Source organism: Octopus bimaculoides, chromosome 17, assembly GCF_001194135.2.
Source record: "Octopus bimaculoides isolate UCB-OBI-ISO-001 chromosome 17, ASM119413v2, whole genome shotgun sequence".
Taxonomy (NCBI): domain Eukaryota; kingdom Metazoa; phylum Mollusca; class Cephalopoda; order Octopoda; family Octopodidae; genus Octopus; species Octopus bimaculoides.
In genome coordinates, this window is record NC_068997.1 from 41,820,251 (window position 1) to 41,838,320 (window position 18,070).

Here is an 18,070-nt window from a genome sequence, read left to right on the forward strand (position 1 = left end):
ATATATATATATATATATATATATATAAATATATATATATATATATCATTGTCGTCATCATTTAACATCCATTTTCCATGCTGGCATGAATTGGATGGTTTGACAGGAGCTGGCCAGGCTCCAATTGTCTGTTTTGGCATGGTTTCTATGGCTAAATGCCCTTCCTAATGCCAACCATTTTACTACGTTGTACTGGGTGCTTTGTATGTGCCACTGGCATGGGTGCATTTTACATAGCACCAGCACAAGTGCATTTTATGTGGCACTGGCACCTGCAAAATGAAAACATCTCAGCTGGGAGAGGGAGTGGGGGCAGAGCCATAAAGGACATGTCTCTATGTATGGATGGCCACAGTTTTACTTGACATGTCTCCTGACGTACAGCGGATTACCACAAGTCCTGGTCCATTGTCATCTTCTCAGTGAGGCCCAGTGTCTGAAGATCCTTTCTTGCCACTTCATCCCACATCTTCCTAAGTCTGCCTCTTTCACGGGTTCCCTCCACAATTAGAGATAGGCACTTCTTTAAGCAGCTGTCCTCATCCATACACATCACCTGACCATACCAGCACAGTCTTCTCTCTTGCACACAACATCTAATGCCTCTTATACTGTTTTCCTCTTAAATCATTTACACTCTGTCGTATGTGCACACTGACATTACTCATCCAGTAGAGCATGCTAACTTCATTTCATTCAAGCCTTTGCATCTCCTCTGTAGTCTATATATATTTATATATGCATCTATATATTGCCCATTTCCACAGCCACCACTACATGGACAAAGTGGACAGCCAATATGGCAAGATCTACATAAACTTACATTTCTAAACCATTCACGTCTCATGGTGGACGTTTGTGCCGGAAGCATATAAAGATTATTTAATTTCTCCTTTTCACATTGTTAGACGCTCTCCATCTTCACCATTTATTATTTTACTTCTGTATCACAGTCTTTCAAGCTAACTACAACAGTCTTATACATTCATATGTACACTATTTTTTAACAAAAACATAGAACTGTGCAATTGTGAAGACATGAAAGAGAGGCAATATGTATCTTGGAATAATAACTTTTGTAATTTATATTCAATTCAGAAAAATAAGGAGTCATCTCTACTTTTCACTGTCTCCATCCATTTATCAATCAAGTACTTTGCAGAGTGTGCTAGATGCATTGTACCATGGCACCAGCAATAGAGAGATTGCATTGCCCTAGTACAACTAAAGATTCTAAACTAAATAATTTTATGTATTTTCTGCTTTCTTGGGTATATTTTGTTGAGAAACAGTTAACATAGATGTTGTTGGTTATGTTTTTTTATATTGTTATCTATTTGTTTTGAATTGATATTATATTCACTCTCTGATTTATTCTCGTCTCTCAGATATGGTCAGAACATCAGAATGACAAACAGCAAATGTATTTGAACTTCTACAAAGAAATTGTAAAAAGGACAGCGAAATTAGTGGCGGCATGGCAATGTGTTGGCTGGTGCCATGGGTAAGATTCTACTGAGATTTCTTCACTGGATCAAAGGAGGGCGGGTCTGATTAAAGGCTAAAAAGTATAAGGTATGGGAAGTTAAACATTCCCAGATTATCTGCTTCCTATTCCCAATTTCTCGGTGGAAGTCATATAAATTAAAGTGTTCTGTCCAGAATCAACAATATCTCTTTTCATCAATATACTTTCATAGGTATATTGTATTTGATGGCATGTAAGATACATTTTTTTTTTTCAAAAATATATCTCAAAAAACTACCCCAGATCTTATGTGCAAAGTTGGGCCTATATTATATGCTTTACTTCACTAAAAATAGATGAAATACTGTATGACAATCTTAGGAAACTGAACCTTATGGAGGAGATGATGAAGGACCAAGATATCTGGTGCCTTGCTGAACTCAAGAAGACCCATCCTCCACAGCAAACGTATTAATACCATTCTCCCTGCTGAAAAGGATAGGCCTGCAAGAGCCCTGTGCAGGTGCCATGTAAAAAGCACTCGTGCTGGTGCCACTTAAAAGCGCTCATGCAAGCATCATGTAAAAGCACCACATAGAAGCACCCATACCAATGTCACATAAAAAGCACCCAGCACACTCTGTAAAGTGGTTAGCATTGGGAAGGATATCCAGCCATAGAAACCAAACCAAATCAGACTGGAACCTGGTGCAGCTCTCTTGCTTGCCAACCTTGGTCAAACCATCCAACCCATGCCAGCATGGAAAAGAAGGAGGAGGATGCATTGCCCATGCATTTTTTATGTCATTAACCTTTTCGCATTTAAACTAGTCGTATCCAACCGTAATATTCTACTCATTTTATCTTCGAAACAGTCGTATCTGGCCTCTCGTACCCTAGAATGTCTTTCCAAAAATAAACAATCACATCATCAAAATCTCAAAGCCACAAGATAATGCAAGATTAATTCAGAATAATATGATTTACACTTAACAGAGTAATCTGAATGCTAAAGGATTAACTACAGCATCTAACTAATTCCTTGCCATGTTACCTCTCCCTTTATTTCCTTTATGTTTCGTTATCCAATATTTTCCTCTTTTCTCTGCAGTGTATTGAATACAGACAATATGAGTATCTTGGGTTTAACAATCGACTATGGACCGTTTGGATTCATGGACAGATTTAATGACGATTTTATTTGTAATTCATCTGGTTAGTAACAATTCTGTTGTTTATTTGCCTTTATTTTCATTGCTATAGGTAATTGCTCATAGATTACAGCACTATATGAAGTTTTTATGATATAAAATCTCCAGGGTAGTCTTTGCTACATTTACCATATTTATTTATATATCAAAAGCGCTCATGTATAATGGGCACTCCTTCTATGTAGTTTTTATGTAGTATATGTAATTATATATAGTTGAGAGCATGTGTACGTTTAAGCATTTCATTCCGTGTATCATTTTTTTTATTTATCCCATTGCATCATATTCAGTTTTTCCCTCCTGAATTTTAGATGGAGAAGGCCGATACTCTTACAGTAAACAACCAGAGATCTGTAAATGGAACTGTCGCAAACTGGCAGAAGATATCCAAGAAGCTGTGCCACTTGACAAAACTTTACCCGAGTTGGAAAATATCTTTGATAAAACATTTAGTGACGAATACTTTGGAATGATGAAGAAAAAGGTTAGCAGTTTTACTTTGTTTCTCTTACTCTATTTCCCCTCACCCTAGAAATATATGTACGTGTGTGTATATATTCGTATACAGACTGTCTTCATTTAACGACCTACCTATTTAACGACCACTTGGAGTTAGGACGAACTTTATGAGCTGTCATTACATATTTTATACAATAGAACTTGAGGCGATGAATCCTAATTTTGAGTGATTTTCCAAGGTAGAAAGGAAGACAACTGAACTTTTCCGATGTTATTGAGAAATTTATGACAAAAAAAAGAAGATAACAAAGCAAACAACACTGACAGGATTTTTCATGCATTTTGATGTCAAGAATGAGTTGCTTTTGTAATCTTTATCCAAAGTAAAACAAATTTATTATGTTTGAGTTTCCTTTAAACCTTTTCACCTTTTCTATATAATCCTGAGAAAAGTTTATTAGACATCTTATGTACTGGGCCTGGAATCACAAACATACTTATGATGTCTGAGCTACAATAATACAGTATCCATATCCTAACTTTTAAGGTTTTCCTTGTGATAATATTATTGTTACTTATTCATTTTTCAACAATTTATGTTAGTGATTCTTGGCCCTGTACTGCATATACTTTATACAGTACGATATTCTGTTTTTATATGTATGTACAGTACACTATACCTATAAAAAAAAAAATATGTACCCTATGAATATTCGTTTAACGACAAATTTGCTTAACAACGGAGCTGTTGGAACGTAACTCGGTCGTTAAATGAGGACAGTCTGTATACATATATATTCTTTTATTCTCTTATTTGCTTTAGTCACTTGACTGCAACAATGCTGGAGCGCTATCTTAAGGGGCTTTAGTCAAATAAATCAACCTCAGGACTTATTTTTTAAGCCTAGTACTTATAATATCAGTCTTTTTTGTTGAACCACTCAGTTACGGGGATGTAAACACACCAACACTGGTTATCAAGCAGTGATGGGGGGACAAACACAGACACAATGACACACACACACACATAGATATAGATATATACATATAAGTATATATACAATGGGCTTCTTTCAGTTTCCGTCTACCAGATCCACTCTTGAGGCATTGGTCAGCCCAAAGCTTATAGTAAGACACCTGTGAAAGATGTCATGCAGTTGGACTGAACCCAGAACCATGTGATTGGGAAGTAAGCTTCTTACCACATTGCCATACCTGCACCTATATATATAAATGTGTGTGTATTTATAAATATGTGTACATTTATGTATGTGTGTATTAACCCTTTGCTTGTCCAAAGCATTTTCATAAGTTTGTCCCAAATGTTGATTCTTGTTTACGAACTTTTAGTTGGCCTTTCTTTCATATCTTCTGAGTATCATAAAGCTTTCCTTCCATTAGTCCCAAATTACTCTTATGGTTAAAAAAAATGTTTATATGTATCATATATGATGCATGGATACCAGGGGAATATGTCTTGTGTATTACATGCAATACACAGGACAGGCATAGGGTTAACAGTAGCTTGACACTGATTGGGTACATAGAAGAGTAAAGTAAACTTCACGTATGTGCATTTTTAACCATAATCCATTGTTCTCTCTGTGCACAGGAATAAATGATAGACTCTCACATCATTTTCCATGTATGTGCTTCCAGTTGTTTGATTAACTGGATGAGCTGCTAATTGAATTACTATGTGAAGTGACTGAATCATCATCATCATCGTCGTCATATAACATCCATCTTCCATGCTGGTATAGATTGGAAGTAGAATTACTTACAAAACTGGACCTTTAAATTACCTGTACATTTCATTTGCCAGCTCCCATACAGCAGTTTCTGCCTACTTAGTTTCACTCATAAGGCTTTGATCAATCTGAGGCTATAGTGAAAGACACTTGCCCAAGATGCCATGCTTTGGAATGAAATCTGGGACTTCTTGAATGTATCAACACAGGAACAAAGTACCAATCTCTGATGAGGCTTTAATAAGTACTGAAACTAGTATCATCTATCTCTTTTTCTGTTTACAATGAGAAGAAACATACAATAAATGCAATTCTCTGTTGCAAATTTCTTCTCAAACTAATTTTGAAATAACTCAATCGTTAATTTCTCTCCTCAACAACTTCCTGTTGCAGACACAAACCATTTTGTGAAAACTTTTCAAACTTTTCACATTTATCTTCTTCCTCAAACCCAAAAACAATCAGATGGTATCACCCAAAGGTTGTTAGGTTTTTTTTCTTTATATACCAGTCCCTTGACACCATCATCTGGCCCCAGCACCCTTCCCATTGACATCCTTGGATCCCTTTCCATCTGCAGATGTTCAGCCTGAGTATCAATCAGGTTGTCACCAAACTGGGAGGAGAGTTTGCTACAAAGGTCTGTCCTCTTCTGACTAACCTATAATTTAGGCTGACACATTTCATCCCAGTAAATTTATCTCTGGCTACCTCAACTCCATTTAAGCCTCACTAGTTCTAGACAAACTGGCAGAGTTACTGTATCGAATGCCTTACAGTATTCATTCCAGCTCTCTGCATTCTGAATTCAAATCTTATTAAAATCAGTTCTTTTTCTTTTCTCTCTCTCTCAACTACCTTCTTACTTTCTACAACTACCTTCTTACAAAATCTTCAATTCTCGTCTGACAAAGTACCTTGTCCAAATCACATCCCTAATTCCTCTCACACCATAATATACTCCACTTCAATTTAATTCTTATATCATTCTTACCAACCAGACCATTATTAACCTAATCTCTTTTCAGTGACTGTTTATGGAAATGGTCCTGTTTCTTATTATTTCTCTTTTTCTTTTCACCAGCTTGGCTTCCAAAAAGACCACAAAGAGCTGAAGTAAGTTGTTTGGTGCCAGATTACCTTATACACAGCTTATATCTGTATAGCTTCTAACTGATACCATTTCATTCTTTATTCTAAACCCTAACCCTTCTAGAATAATATGGCTTAGCAAGACCAACATTCCAAATTTTACCCCAACCATGCATGTGATAGACAATCTACTCAAGTCATATTTGTTACCGTAACAACTCTATACAGTTCTTAAAGAACAGACAGTACCAGGATTCATAGGCAGGACTTCCTTAATCAGTCTGAATGCTTTCACACTGTTTCTTAAGTTATTACAGATTATCAGGCCTCTTTTATCTAATAAGGCACCAGTGCTGTTCTAGGATGAGACAAAAGTAAGGGGTTTGTCAATACAAAATGCACAAATACTAAGTGATTACACATGAAACGTTTCTTAGCTTTAGTGTATTTAAAGTAGATTTTATTATTTAAAAAATCTTAAAGAGGATTCTAGCAGGATTCAAGTAACCAATAATGGAAATCAATTTGATTCCTATGAAATTCACTTCATTAGTTAAAATTTCTCTTATGGGAGAAGTGAGTCCATTGCTAGTTATATCAATTCCAGAGAAGATATTTATCTGTAAATCAGCCCTGATCGAATGTACCTATGAGTGAGGGGATTCTAGCTGTGACCACATCTTTTTTTTAAACTAATTATCTAGGACTGATGTGTCTAAATGTGTCCATTCTATTAGAGTGTGATTTGCAAAATATTTGGCTACTATTTCTACGAAGTTAAACAGTCATATAGAGGCTTCTTTCATTATTTCATTAATGCTTTAGTTTACATAAACAGTATATGCATCTGGACTCTAGATCTACTTTAGATTATTTTTTTATTTCTAAGTTTGTAAGTTTATTTCCAAAACATTCTTTTAGCAGATAAAATATTTTTTGAGTCAAACAATCTTTTTATTACAGCAATATTGTTAAAGATCTTCTTAAAACTATGTGCTCAACTGGAGCGGATTTCACAAACACTTTCCGTTTCCTGAGTAAATTAGCTGTTCCAGGTGGAGAAGGCATTGGCATAGATGAAGCACTTGAATACCTTGTTTCAAACTGTTCAACCATTGAAGAACTTAAAGCTGACTGCCATCTTCGAGTGGACGCAAGGTATGCACTCTCTCTCTCTCTCTCTCTCTCTCTCCCTCTCTCTCTCTCTCTTTTTCTCCTTTTGTAACTTTACCCATGGCTTATATCAATATTAAATTTTTTGACTAATCTTAGATTACAAGGTTAACTGGTCTGTCACTGCAGATAATGGATTAACTTGTCTACCACCATAGATCAGTATATTAGCAGATCTTCTACCTCAGATCAGTAGATTAACTGGTCAACCACCACAGATCAATAGATTAACTGGTTTGCCATTACAGATCAATAGATTGACTGGTCTACTATTACAGATCAGTTGATTAATTGGTCTCCCACCACAGATCAATAGATTAACTGGTCAATCACTGCAGATTAGCTGTCTTAATTTATGGAAAGGTCTGAGTAGACTGTCTAGAGTTTGATGAAATTAGTTTATGTTCAATTTGAACATCTGTAAGTCATTAAAAGTAGAAATGAAATTGCAAAAGGTTGATGTTCTGACATGAGTTATGTGCTGAAATGTTCATAGAATGAGATTGTGAATATTAATTTTGAAAGTTGAAAACTTACAAATAGTTGAATGACTTTACAAGCACATTAATCAATGAATCTGAAGTCTTGATACATGCAGTGAGTGAATACTCAGAGGTCGCCGTCGTCGTTGTTTAACGTCCGCTTTCCATGCTAGCATGGGTTGGACAATTTGACTGAGGACTGGTGAAACCAGATGGCTACACCAGGCTCCAATCTGATTTGGCAGAGTTTCTACAGCTGGATGCCCTTCCTAACGCCAACCACTCAGAGAGTGTAGTGGGTGCTTTTACGTGTCACCCGCACGAAGGCCAGTCAGGCGGTACTGACAACGGCCACGCTCATCTCGCTCGAGAAACCTCATGTGTCACCCGCACAAGAGCCAGTCCAGGGGCACCGGCAACGATGTTTTTATCTCTTTTGATGATTAGTATATCCAGGAATAGTAGTTGAGATTTACTGTATACAATGGTGAAGTTGATAACATTGTTTATGCTGTTGATTAAAATGTGTTTGTCCATAGGCTTAGACAGTTATCTAGGTAATGTTTCCAGTTTTCTAGTAGCTATTTGTGAAAGTTCAAGCCATATTTTAATTTAGATTATTCATATATCTGGACCCCCATGTAAGCCTTGACTAGATTGGCATAAATCAAAGCAACTTTTGTCGCCATTGCATTCCAAGATATTTGTTTGTAAATCTTGCCATCAAAGTCAAAAAGTTGTTTTTGAAGTTGAACTTTAATCTTTAAGTGATGAAACTTTTTACAATTCTCTCTGGAATTTCATGAGGAAATTTCCCAAGCCAGAAATTTATTGCATCTAGTCCATATTGGTGTAGGATTGTGATATAGAGGTTTACCACATTAAAAGATATGATAGTGGTATCATTGTTTATGGATTTTGGGAGGTGGTTTAACAGGTCCAGGTCATCCCTTACAAAACTTGATATGTATTTTAAAATAGGTTTCAATAATATGTCTAAAATGTTGAGTCTGTGTGTGTTTCACAGTTCAGGCCTGCTACGATTGGTCTAAATTTAAGGTCGGTGGGATATTGTATGTTTATGCAACCTCAAGTTGGTTACCTACAAAAATTTCTAAGACCAATCATGTAACTATCCTCTCAAAACATATACTAATTTGAGCCATGAATTCCCTATAAAAATAGGACAAGCTTCAAGCACTAGTCAGAAGCAAGACAGTTGTGACTTTGCTAAAGATATTTTAATTGGTCTGGGGCTATAGTAGAAGGTACTGCAGAGTAGGACTGAATTATATTGAAGAATGAGATGAGAGCAGGAGGAAATACCTGGAGAGGCTTTCAACAAGAAAACAGTAAAGTTGGTGCTCACATAGTTAATGGAGTGAGCCAAATGATTCCACTTAATTAAAATTATCTTTTACGTTTTATTTGTTTTAGTCATTTGACTGTAGCCATGCTGGAGCAATGCTTTTTTTAAGAGCTTAAGTCAAACAAATTGATGGTCCCAGTGCTTATTTTTTAAGTCTGGTACTTATATCAGTCTCTTTTGCTGAACCACTAAGCTACTGGGACATAATGAAACCAACACCAGTTGTCAAGTAGTCGAGCAGTGAGCACGCGCGCATGCGTGCACACACATATACACACACGTATAAACACATGCACACTTACCACAGACTCTTTTAGTTTCCATCTACCAAATCCACTCATAAGGCTTTGGTTGGCCTGGGGCTCTAGTGGAAGACACTTGCCCAAAGTGCCATGCTCTGGGACTGAACCAGAAATCACATGGCTGGCATTCAAGCTTCTTACCCATACAGCCATGCCCACACTTATTGTGAAGAAAACAATAAATACCTTAGTGGTTTTATTTCTGGTCAAAGCAGACAGGGAAGATAACCCTAACTTTAAATTATATACTGTTAACACAATGAAAAAAATATAATGTAGTGAGTCTTAATATTGCATATGTTAACGCTAATTTGAATATAATTTTTTTGTATGCTGAACCTTATTTTTCAAGTGGATGCTAAAATGATGATGGTAATTATAATATCTACTCAAATTTTGATCCCTTTTTTTATCTTTTCTCTCTATTTAGAGATTTTAACTTAATTTTGGCAATTGCTCAAACCAACCCAGACATTTTAACACAACTTGGACCAGAGGTTCATAAAGTTTTTAAAGAGTTGGAAAGAATTGAAAATGCCAGGAAACTAGCTGTGAGTTATGGAAATTGATTTTCTTTTCTTTTTTCCATATTTCTTTTTGACATAAATATTGTTCAAAAACTAAAAAAGTAGGAGAGCTGTGATGGCTGGTTGAAACATTTCATAAACTCTTATCGTTATTTATTTTGTTAATAGTAGTGTATGTTGTTATGTATCAAAGTATCTCATCTAAACCAGGGTCACTAATACTTCACTACATATTTAACTCTTTAGCATTTATACTGGCCATGTCTGACCAAAATATTCTACCTGTTTTATGTTCAAACTGACCAGATCTGGCCTCTGACACAAACCCTACAATATTAACAGCTGCCTCATCAAAATCTCAAAGTTATCAGATAATGCATGATTAATTCAAAACAATGTGAATAAATAAGCATTACATTTGACAGAATGATCAGAATGCTAAAGGGTTAAAAGCCCCATATGATAAAAGACTCTGATATTTATCACCATAATCATCATCCTCATCATGGTGGAGGCGCAATGGCCCAGTAGTTAGGGCAGCGGAAATGTGGTCATAGGATTGCGGTTTTGATTCCCAGACCCGGGCGTTGTGAGTGTTTATTGAGCGAAAACACCTAAAGCTCCACGAGGCTCGGGCAGGGGATGGTGGCGAACCCTGCTATACTCTTTCACCACAACTTTCTCTCACTCTTACTTCCTGTTTCTGTTGTGCCTGTAATTCAAAGGGTCAGCCTTGTCACACTGTGTCACGCTGAATATCCCCAAGAACTACGTTAAGGGTACACGTGTCTGTGGAGTGCTCAGCCACATGCACGTTAATTTCAGGAGCAGGCTGTTCCGTTGATCAGATCAACTGGAACCCTCATCGTCGTAAGCAACGGAGTGCCAACAACATCATCATCATCATCATCATCATCATCATTTAGCATCCAACTTCCACACTAGCATGGAAATTGGATTGTTTGACATGGTTTGACAAGTCAGAGGATTGTGTCACGCTCCAAGATCTACTTAGGCATAGCTCCCATTACTAAATGCTCTTCCTATCACCAACCACTTTACAGAGTATATTAGGTGCATTTTTTTTTTTTTTTTTTTGTGACACCAGCACTTTCACTTCTGCTTTCCATGCTGGCATGAGTTTGATGGGTTGTTACAGTTTAAGTTTTTTTCTTATTCAGAGTTACTACTATCCCAAGTGGAGATCTGCATCCCATTCATGCATTCCATTTTGGTGTGGTATCTATGACTAAATACACTTCTTAACACCAACCTTTACAGAGTGAGCTAGGTGCACTTTTATTGTTGCACCAGCCACTAGTGAGGTTGACTTATACCCCATGAGGCAAAAGAATCCTCACTATTCTACATTAGCAGAGAGTGCAAAGGCAGGAGGACCAGGGTGAGTGAGTGATGAAGGTAAGTGTGTGATGGCAGAAACAGAGTGATTAGTAGAGGAGGAGGCTGTAATAGAAGAATGACAATACTGGAATGTGGCCAGTGATTGCAGTTAGATCAACTGATGGAGGATAATATGGTTGAGTGATGGTAAGAGAGGGTGATGGATGTCAATAAGGAATACCCTAGGGGCACTTGATAATTGTTGGCACTCCGTCGCTTATGACGTTGAGGGTTCCAGTTGATCCGATCAACGGAACAGCCTGCTCGTGAAATTAACGTGCAAGTGGCTGAGCACTCCACAGATACGTGTACCCTTGATGTAGTTCTCAGGGATATTCAGCGTGACACAGTGTGACAAGGCTGACTCTTTGAATTACAGGCACAACAGAAACAGGAAGTAAGAGTGAGAGAAAGTTGTGGTGGAAGAGTACAGCAGGGTTCGCCACCATCCCCTGCCGGAGCCCCGTGGAGCTTTTAGGTGTTTTCACTGAATAAACACTCACAACGCCTGGTCTGGGAATCGAAACCGCGAGTCCGTTGCCCTAACCACTGGGCCATTGCGCCTCCACAGTTTTCTCTGTTAGTTGCTGAACTTGATAATATATAGTGCTACAAACATGACTTACTCAACAGAGATGGCATATGTTCTATATTGATGTCTGTATGACAAATGGTGAAATGCTATGAAAGTCATTTAAACTATGCCAGCATGAAAAAATGGATCTAAAAGGAAGATGTTGAGAACGATGAATTGAGCCAAAATAAATATAACAATGCTGCATTCAAGGACTTGAGGAGAATCGTTTTTCATTAATTAATGATTCTGAGGGGGAATGGTAGGGAAACTTTCAAGTTCTAAAGTAACAATCATTTGTCAGTCATCTGAGAATCAAAACCTAGCGACAAAATATGATGATAATAATAAGGATAATAATAATAATAATAATAATAATAATCATCATCTCTGGCTCTGTAGCTCACCTACAATATAAATATATATTAAAATGAGCTAATATGAGAGCATTTATGTAGTCCCTTGGCCTAACTGCCCCTCAAGACATACCTCACTGCTTTAAAATATGGATGCATTTAGACAATGTAGTTATAGTGTGGTCATGCTAGAGCACTTTTGAACCATTTTTTTCATTTTCAGTCATGAAGGAACTTTACTATATTTTATATCATTTAAGATTTTTACTCGGTACTGATTCCACATAAAATGCACTCATGCTAGGGCCATGTTAAAAGCACTGGTGCCACATAAAAAGTACACAGTATACTCTGTAGAGTGGAAGGGCATCTAGCGATAGAAACCATGCTAGAACAGACAATAGAGCCTGATGCAGCCCCTGGCCTTACTAGCTCCAGTCAAACTATCCAACCCATGCCAGCATGGAAGGTGGACATTAAATGATGATAAAAATTTAATTTCTATTTTTGTGTCTTTTTAATTAGGACAGGTCTCAGGAAGAGAAGGAACAGAGCGACAAGACAGAATGGAAGGCATGGTTGGAGCAATATCTTCAGTTATTGCAGACTGAAGCCAGTGAAGAAGACGATTTGGAAGGATTCTGCAAGAAAAGGGTTCACCTTATGAATAGTATCAATCCAAGGTATCATATTGTCCCCATAGTATCTAGTTATAACTGTGAATGTTTTAGTGTGATAGATTTCAATATAAACATTTTACAGTTTTAACCTTGAGAGACCCTCCTATATAGGCCTGCTGATATTCTATATATCATAGCAGCAAGTTGCCTGGTATGACCCTGTAGACATCCCTTTGGTAAGCTATGGATGTCTAAGATTGTATCATAGTTTTTCATTTTTCTCTCCATGATGTTCTAGTGTCAGTGAGACTGACCACATTCTCTTAGTTCTTCTGGTAGTTTTGTGTACAGAATCAGTTTTATCAGATTTTCAGATAATATTTGGGTAATATGACTCATCCAATTTGAGTTTCTCCTGAAGAAGAGATCTTCCATATTTTGTTACCAAGCTTGCCCTAGAATCTCACTGCTGGAAACCTTGTTTCTCTAGATTTTTATAATTGACTGCTGGGATGCCATATAGAAACATAAAGTTTCTTCCATTAACTTTTATGCCATGTCCAAGTTTTAGCACCAACACAAAAAAAGCAGTGACTCAGACAACTGCTCTGTAGATCTTACATTTTATTCTGGTAATAACCAGACTACATTCAAATAACTATCCATTCCTCCTTCTAAAGGACTTCATTTCTCTGAAATTGTTGTACCCATGTTTTCCTATTAACCACTTACCAGGTGACAAAAGGTAAAAATATGTGTTGCCTGTCTTTCTTAGTCAAATTAAAAAAACGTTTGTAATGGTCAGGTGCAAATTTTCTTATTCCAGTCATCTGTATAATTTATGCATTGAAACGGTCAGCTCCATGCTTTATACTGTAGGTTTGTACTACGTAACTATATCGCAGAGAATGCTATAAAAGCTGCTGAAGCTGGTGATTTCTTTGAGGTACGCCGGGTTTACAGTCTTCTTCAGAATCCTTACACTGACAACATAGAACTGGATGAGGTTTCTACAAACAGATTAGATATATCTTCCAATACTGATAACACTGATCAAGGTAGGATATTCTTTTGTTATTTTGAAATGAGTACGGTTGCTTGGCAGAGTTGTTAGAATATCAGACGGGGTGTCAAGGGCAAGGACAAATACTGCTAGGGTTCAAATACTTTTGAGATCAAATCCCAGAGAGACGAGCTTTGCCTTTTATTTTATCCCCTTTTTTTGTCAATAATAAAGTATCAATCAAGTACTGAAGTCAATTTCAACTCTCTCTCTCTCTCCCTCACACACATACACTTACTCAATTGGCCATAAAAAAAGTGTTCACATTGAAGTCTCACTAATCCTTTAACTACTGTTCTATGGAGACAAGAAAGATAATTTTGATATTAAATCTTTAAAACTTTCTGATAATGATGATGATGATGATAATGATAATGATGATGATGAAGGAGAAGAGACTATGCTACTGTATATCTTGTAAGTGATTGAGTTAGTTTCCATTGCTGACAAAACAGAATGACACAGAAATGCATATGTACTATGATTTGATTATGTTACTCACAGTCCAAAACAAAATGTGCATTTACACAGGTTTAGGTGAAGAATTTTCTCCTGGGACTATTTTTGAATTGTTATGTCTTGTTATGACTGATTACAATCAAATGTGTCAAACATGACTTTACATGATTATAATTTATCCAAAGCTGTTTCAGTTAACATTGATTAGAAAAATTCATTTTATTCCTTCTCTAGTGTTAGTAATTTTGCAAATTTTTCGTTCATTTTACAATAATCTAATTCTTTATAATACCATCTATGGTTAATTGTGATTTGTATTGCCTTTTATCAGAGAAGTACATGCATAGTGGTGGTGCATGGCTTAGTGGTTAGGTTGTTGGACTCGTGATTGTAAGAATGTGGTTTCAATTCCTGGACCTGGCGATTCCTTGTGTTCTTGAGCAAAATACTTCATTTCACATTGTTCCAATCCACTCAGCTGTTGAAAATGAGTAATCCTACAAAAGACCAGAGTCCCATCCAGAGAGGAATATATATCATCATCATCATCGTCGTCGTCGTTTAATGTTCGCTTTCCATGCTAGCATGGGTTGGACGATTTGACTGAGAACTGGTGAAACCAGATGGCTATATCAGGCTCCAATCTGATTTGGCAGAGTTTCTACAGCTGGATGCCCTTCCTAACGCGAACCACTCAGAGAGTGTAGTGGGTGCTTTTTATGTGCCACCGGCACAAAGGCCAGTCAGGCGGTACTGGCAACGGCCACAATATATATGTATATATGTCACAGGAACCGGGAAACCAATCCTATGCTTCCTATCATGGGATTCAGTTTAACTTAAAAATTCAATTGTAAAATGGTTTGCTACAAAACAATGTGTAGAAATCACTGAGCAAATATTTCGAATTTCTATTGAATGCTACTTCAAATCTTCCTCGTCTGTAAAATGTTCTGTTCCTTATTAAATATGTTTCTGTTTTATTGCAGCTTCATCTTGTGAAGGCGCTGTGGCAGCAGCGGCAGCAGCGGCAGCAGCTTCATCTTGTGAAGGTGCTGTGGCAGCAGTGGCAGCAGCTTCATCTTGTGAAGGTGCTGTGGCAGCAGCTGTTGAGGACTCCAGTGTTTACAGTTCCTCAGGAATCAGTTATGACTGCAAACCTCCAAGTTGGGCTTATGATATACGTGTCTCCTGATCTTCATAAATTATCTCTCAATACTGCACCATAGAAGCACTTGTTACTCACAAATACACTTTATTATATTCTTGAGGGTGGCAAGCTGGGCAGAATCGTTAGCATGCTGGATAAAATGCTTAGCGGTATTTCGTCCGTCGCTACGTTCTGAGTTCAAATGCCATCGAGGTCAACTTTGCCTTTCATCCTTTTAGAGTTAATGAAATAAGTACCAGTTACACACAGTAATCAACTAGACCCTCCCCTCAAATTCCAGGCCTTGTGCCTACAGTAAAAAGGATTATATTCTTGAGGGTGGGAGGGCAAGTTCAACAAAGCTCTGTCTGGCCATTTAGAATGAAGAACTCAAAGATAAGTCTGACAAAGAATAAACATTTAATCTATAATTGTCTCTTCAACAAAATGTGTTTTGTCCAACAAACAATTGTGTTGAATGTTTACACTTTAGTCTAGTTATTTATTACATTATCACTTCCACTTTATCCAACATTTTTATCACTAGTGGCCACTTCTCTGTGCCACACAATTACTTTTCTGTCAGACAAAGGGTCAATCTTCAAATATCAGAACCTCTTCTTTCCATATACACCTCTATATTCTATAAACCCCATTTATTCTGACTTCTGTATCAACTATTCTTCCATCTTCACCAACTGCACGATAAAGACCCCACCACAACATCCACTCTAAATCTGAGGAGATGCAACACTTACTCAATTGTGGCTACCCTCAATTTGTTGTGAATATTGCACTTTACTAAGCCAGAGCTATTAGTCATGCTATCACACTCGTCTTGAGCATATATTTAACTGCAGACTAGCTTCCCTTCTATTTTACATCTTGTCCATTTTCCACTTAATATGCATGCCCCTCCGTAACTTCGGCTTTTTATCCTCCAAGCTTGTGATTCCCAATTTTTCCCTGGCCACTTCTCTGTGCCACACAATTACTTTTCTGTCAGACAAAGGGTCAATCTTCAAATATCAGAACCTCTTCTTTCCATATACAAATTTAACAAAATTTAGATTTACTATAACCTACATGGTTGACAGAGGGCACAAGAACACGGAGTATTGTATGATCAAAACCTTTAATCCAGTAAACTAGTGAGTGACCTTAAAGCTTACGGGTAAACAAGAATTGAACTTTGGTGCTCAAAATGCTATGGCTCTGCTGGACTTCAATAGAATATGATAGTAACAGCCTTTGCCACAAGAAGTAAATAAGTAGTAATTCTTATTACTAATGTTGTGTTTAGCATGACAGAGATATATCTTAACACATAGAATTAACCATATTTAAATTATCACATAGACCTTGATTAATATTTAGTGTGAACAAGTGCTTCTATGGTGCTGAAATAAGCCAAACAGATTGCTAAGAATGTGGGGAAAAAGATCTAGAAGAATTAACAAACTTGAATGTCGTTATCAAAAAATAATTTCTCATATCATAAAGTCTTTGCGTCTATTCCCATCCACCTCTTCGTTCTGCATTATTGAAACAGGTTAAGAAGTACTTAGTTATCCATTTCCATTGGTTGGATCCTAGTTCTTCACAAAGATATACAATCGTTTAGTAAGGAACATATTAATTCATACTAACAATTGCAGGATTAACTAATCTTAATGTTGCTTTCTCTTCATTAATAACAAAATAAATTCCCTGATTATTATTATTGTTATTATTACTATTATTATTGAGGTGGCAAGCTAGCAGAATTGTTAGCACACTGGACAAAATACTTAGTGGCATTTCGTCCATCTTAAAGTTCTGAGCTCAAATTCCACCAAGATCAACTTTGCCTTTCATCCAATTAAGGACCCATCAAGCACTGGAGTCACTGTAATCGACTAGCCCCCCACCTCCCCCCAATTTCAAATCTTGTGCCTATTGTAGTAAGGATTATTACTATAATTATCATCATCCTCCTAAAACTGCTGGCCTTGTACCAAAATTTGAAACCAGGGCATTGAGTTGGCAGACAAAAATTGCCTAGCAGCATTTCTTCCAGCTTCGCATTCTGAAGTTAAATGCCACTAAGGTTGACCTTACCATTCATTCTTTTAGGGCCAATAAAACAAAGTACCAGTTAAACACTGAGGTTGAGGTTTATATTAGAAACAAATATCATAATTGTCATGATTAAAGCAGTGGATTGGCAGAATCGTTAGCACAGCAGACAAAATGACTTGTGGTATATTCTTATGGACTTTCATGTTCCGAGTTCAAATTCTACCAAGCTTTGCATCATTCCAATAAAATAAAATACCAGTTAAATACTGGGCTCAGAGTTATCAATCATATCCCTCCTCTAAATTTAAGGTTACGTGCCTTTGTTAGAAATTATTATCATCATCATTAGGCAAGTTGATTTTATTGCAAACTGCTGACATCAGTTACAGATTATCCATTAGCAGAATTATCAGATAATCTATCTAACCATATTATTATTGTTTTTATTTATAAACATTTAAAATCCTCATAATTCAGTTTGTTCAAACACTAAATTATTATATTGATATTATATCGGGTATTAGAAACTAATGAAAATTCACTAAGATCATA

The 18,070-nt window shown here is 36.8% G+C and overlaps 1 protein-coding gene across 1 annotated transcript in view; it reads left to right on the plus strand.

The window, feature by feature from the left end:
* Positions 1-15,726, plus strand: part of LOC106870718 (protein adenylyltransferase SelO, mitochondrial) — a 30,084-nt gene extending 14,358 nt beyond the window's left edge. Inside the window, exons 5-13 of the mRNA XM_014916886.2 lie at positions 1,389-1,504; positions 2,580-2,683; positions 2,991-3,163; positions 5,974-6,005; positions 6,945-7,139; positions 9,738-9,858; positions 12,691-12,848; positions 13,665-13,843; positions 15,297-15,726. Of these exons, the coding sequence (XP_014772372.1) occupies positions 1,389-1,504; positions 2,580-2,683; positions 2,991-3,163; positions 5,974-6,005; positions 6,945-7,139; positions 9,738-9,858; positions 12,691-12,848; positions 13,665-13,843; positions 15,297-15,502 (1,284 nt within the window). The 3' untranslated portion in view covers positions 15,503-15,726. The remainder of the gene's footprint in view (positions 1-1,388; positions 1,505-2,579; positions 2,684-2,990; positions 3,164-5,973; positions 6,006-6,944; positions 7,140-9,737; positions 9,859-12,690; positions 12,849-13,664; positions 13,844-15,296) is intronic.
* The last annotated feature ends 2,344 nt before the right edge of the window (positions 15,727-18,070 follow it).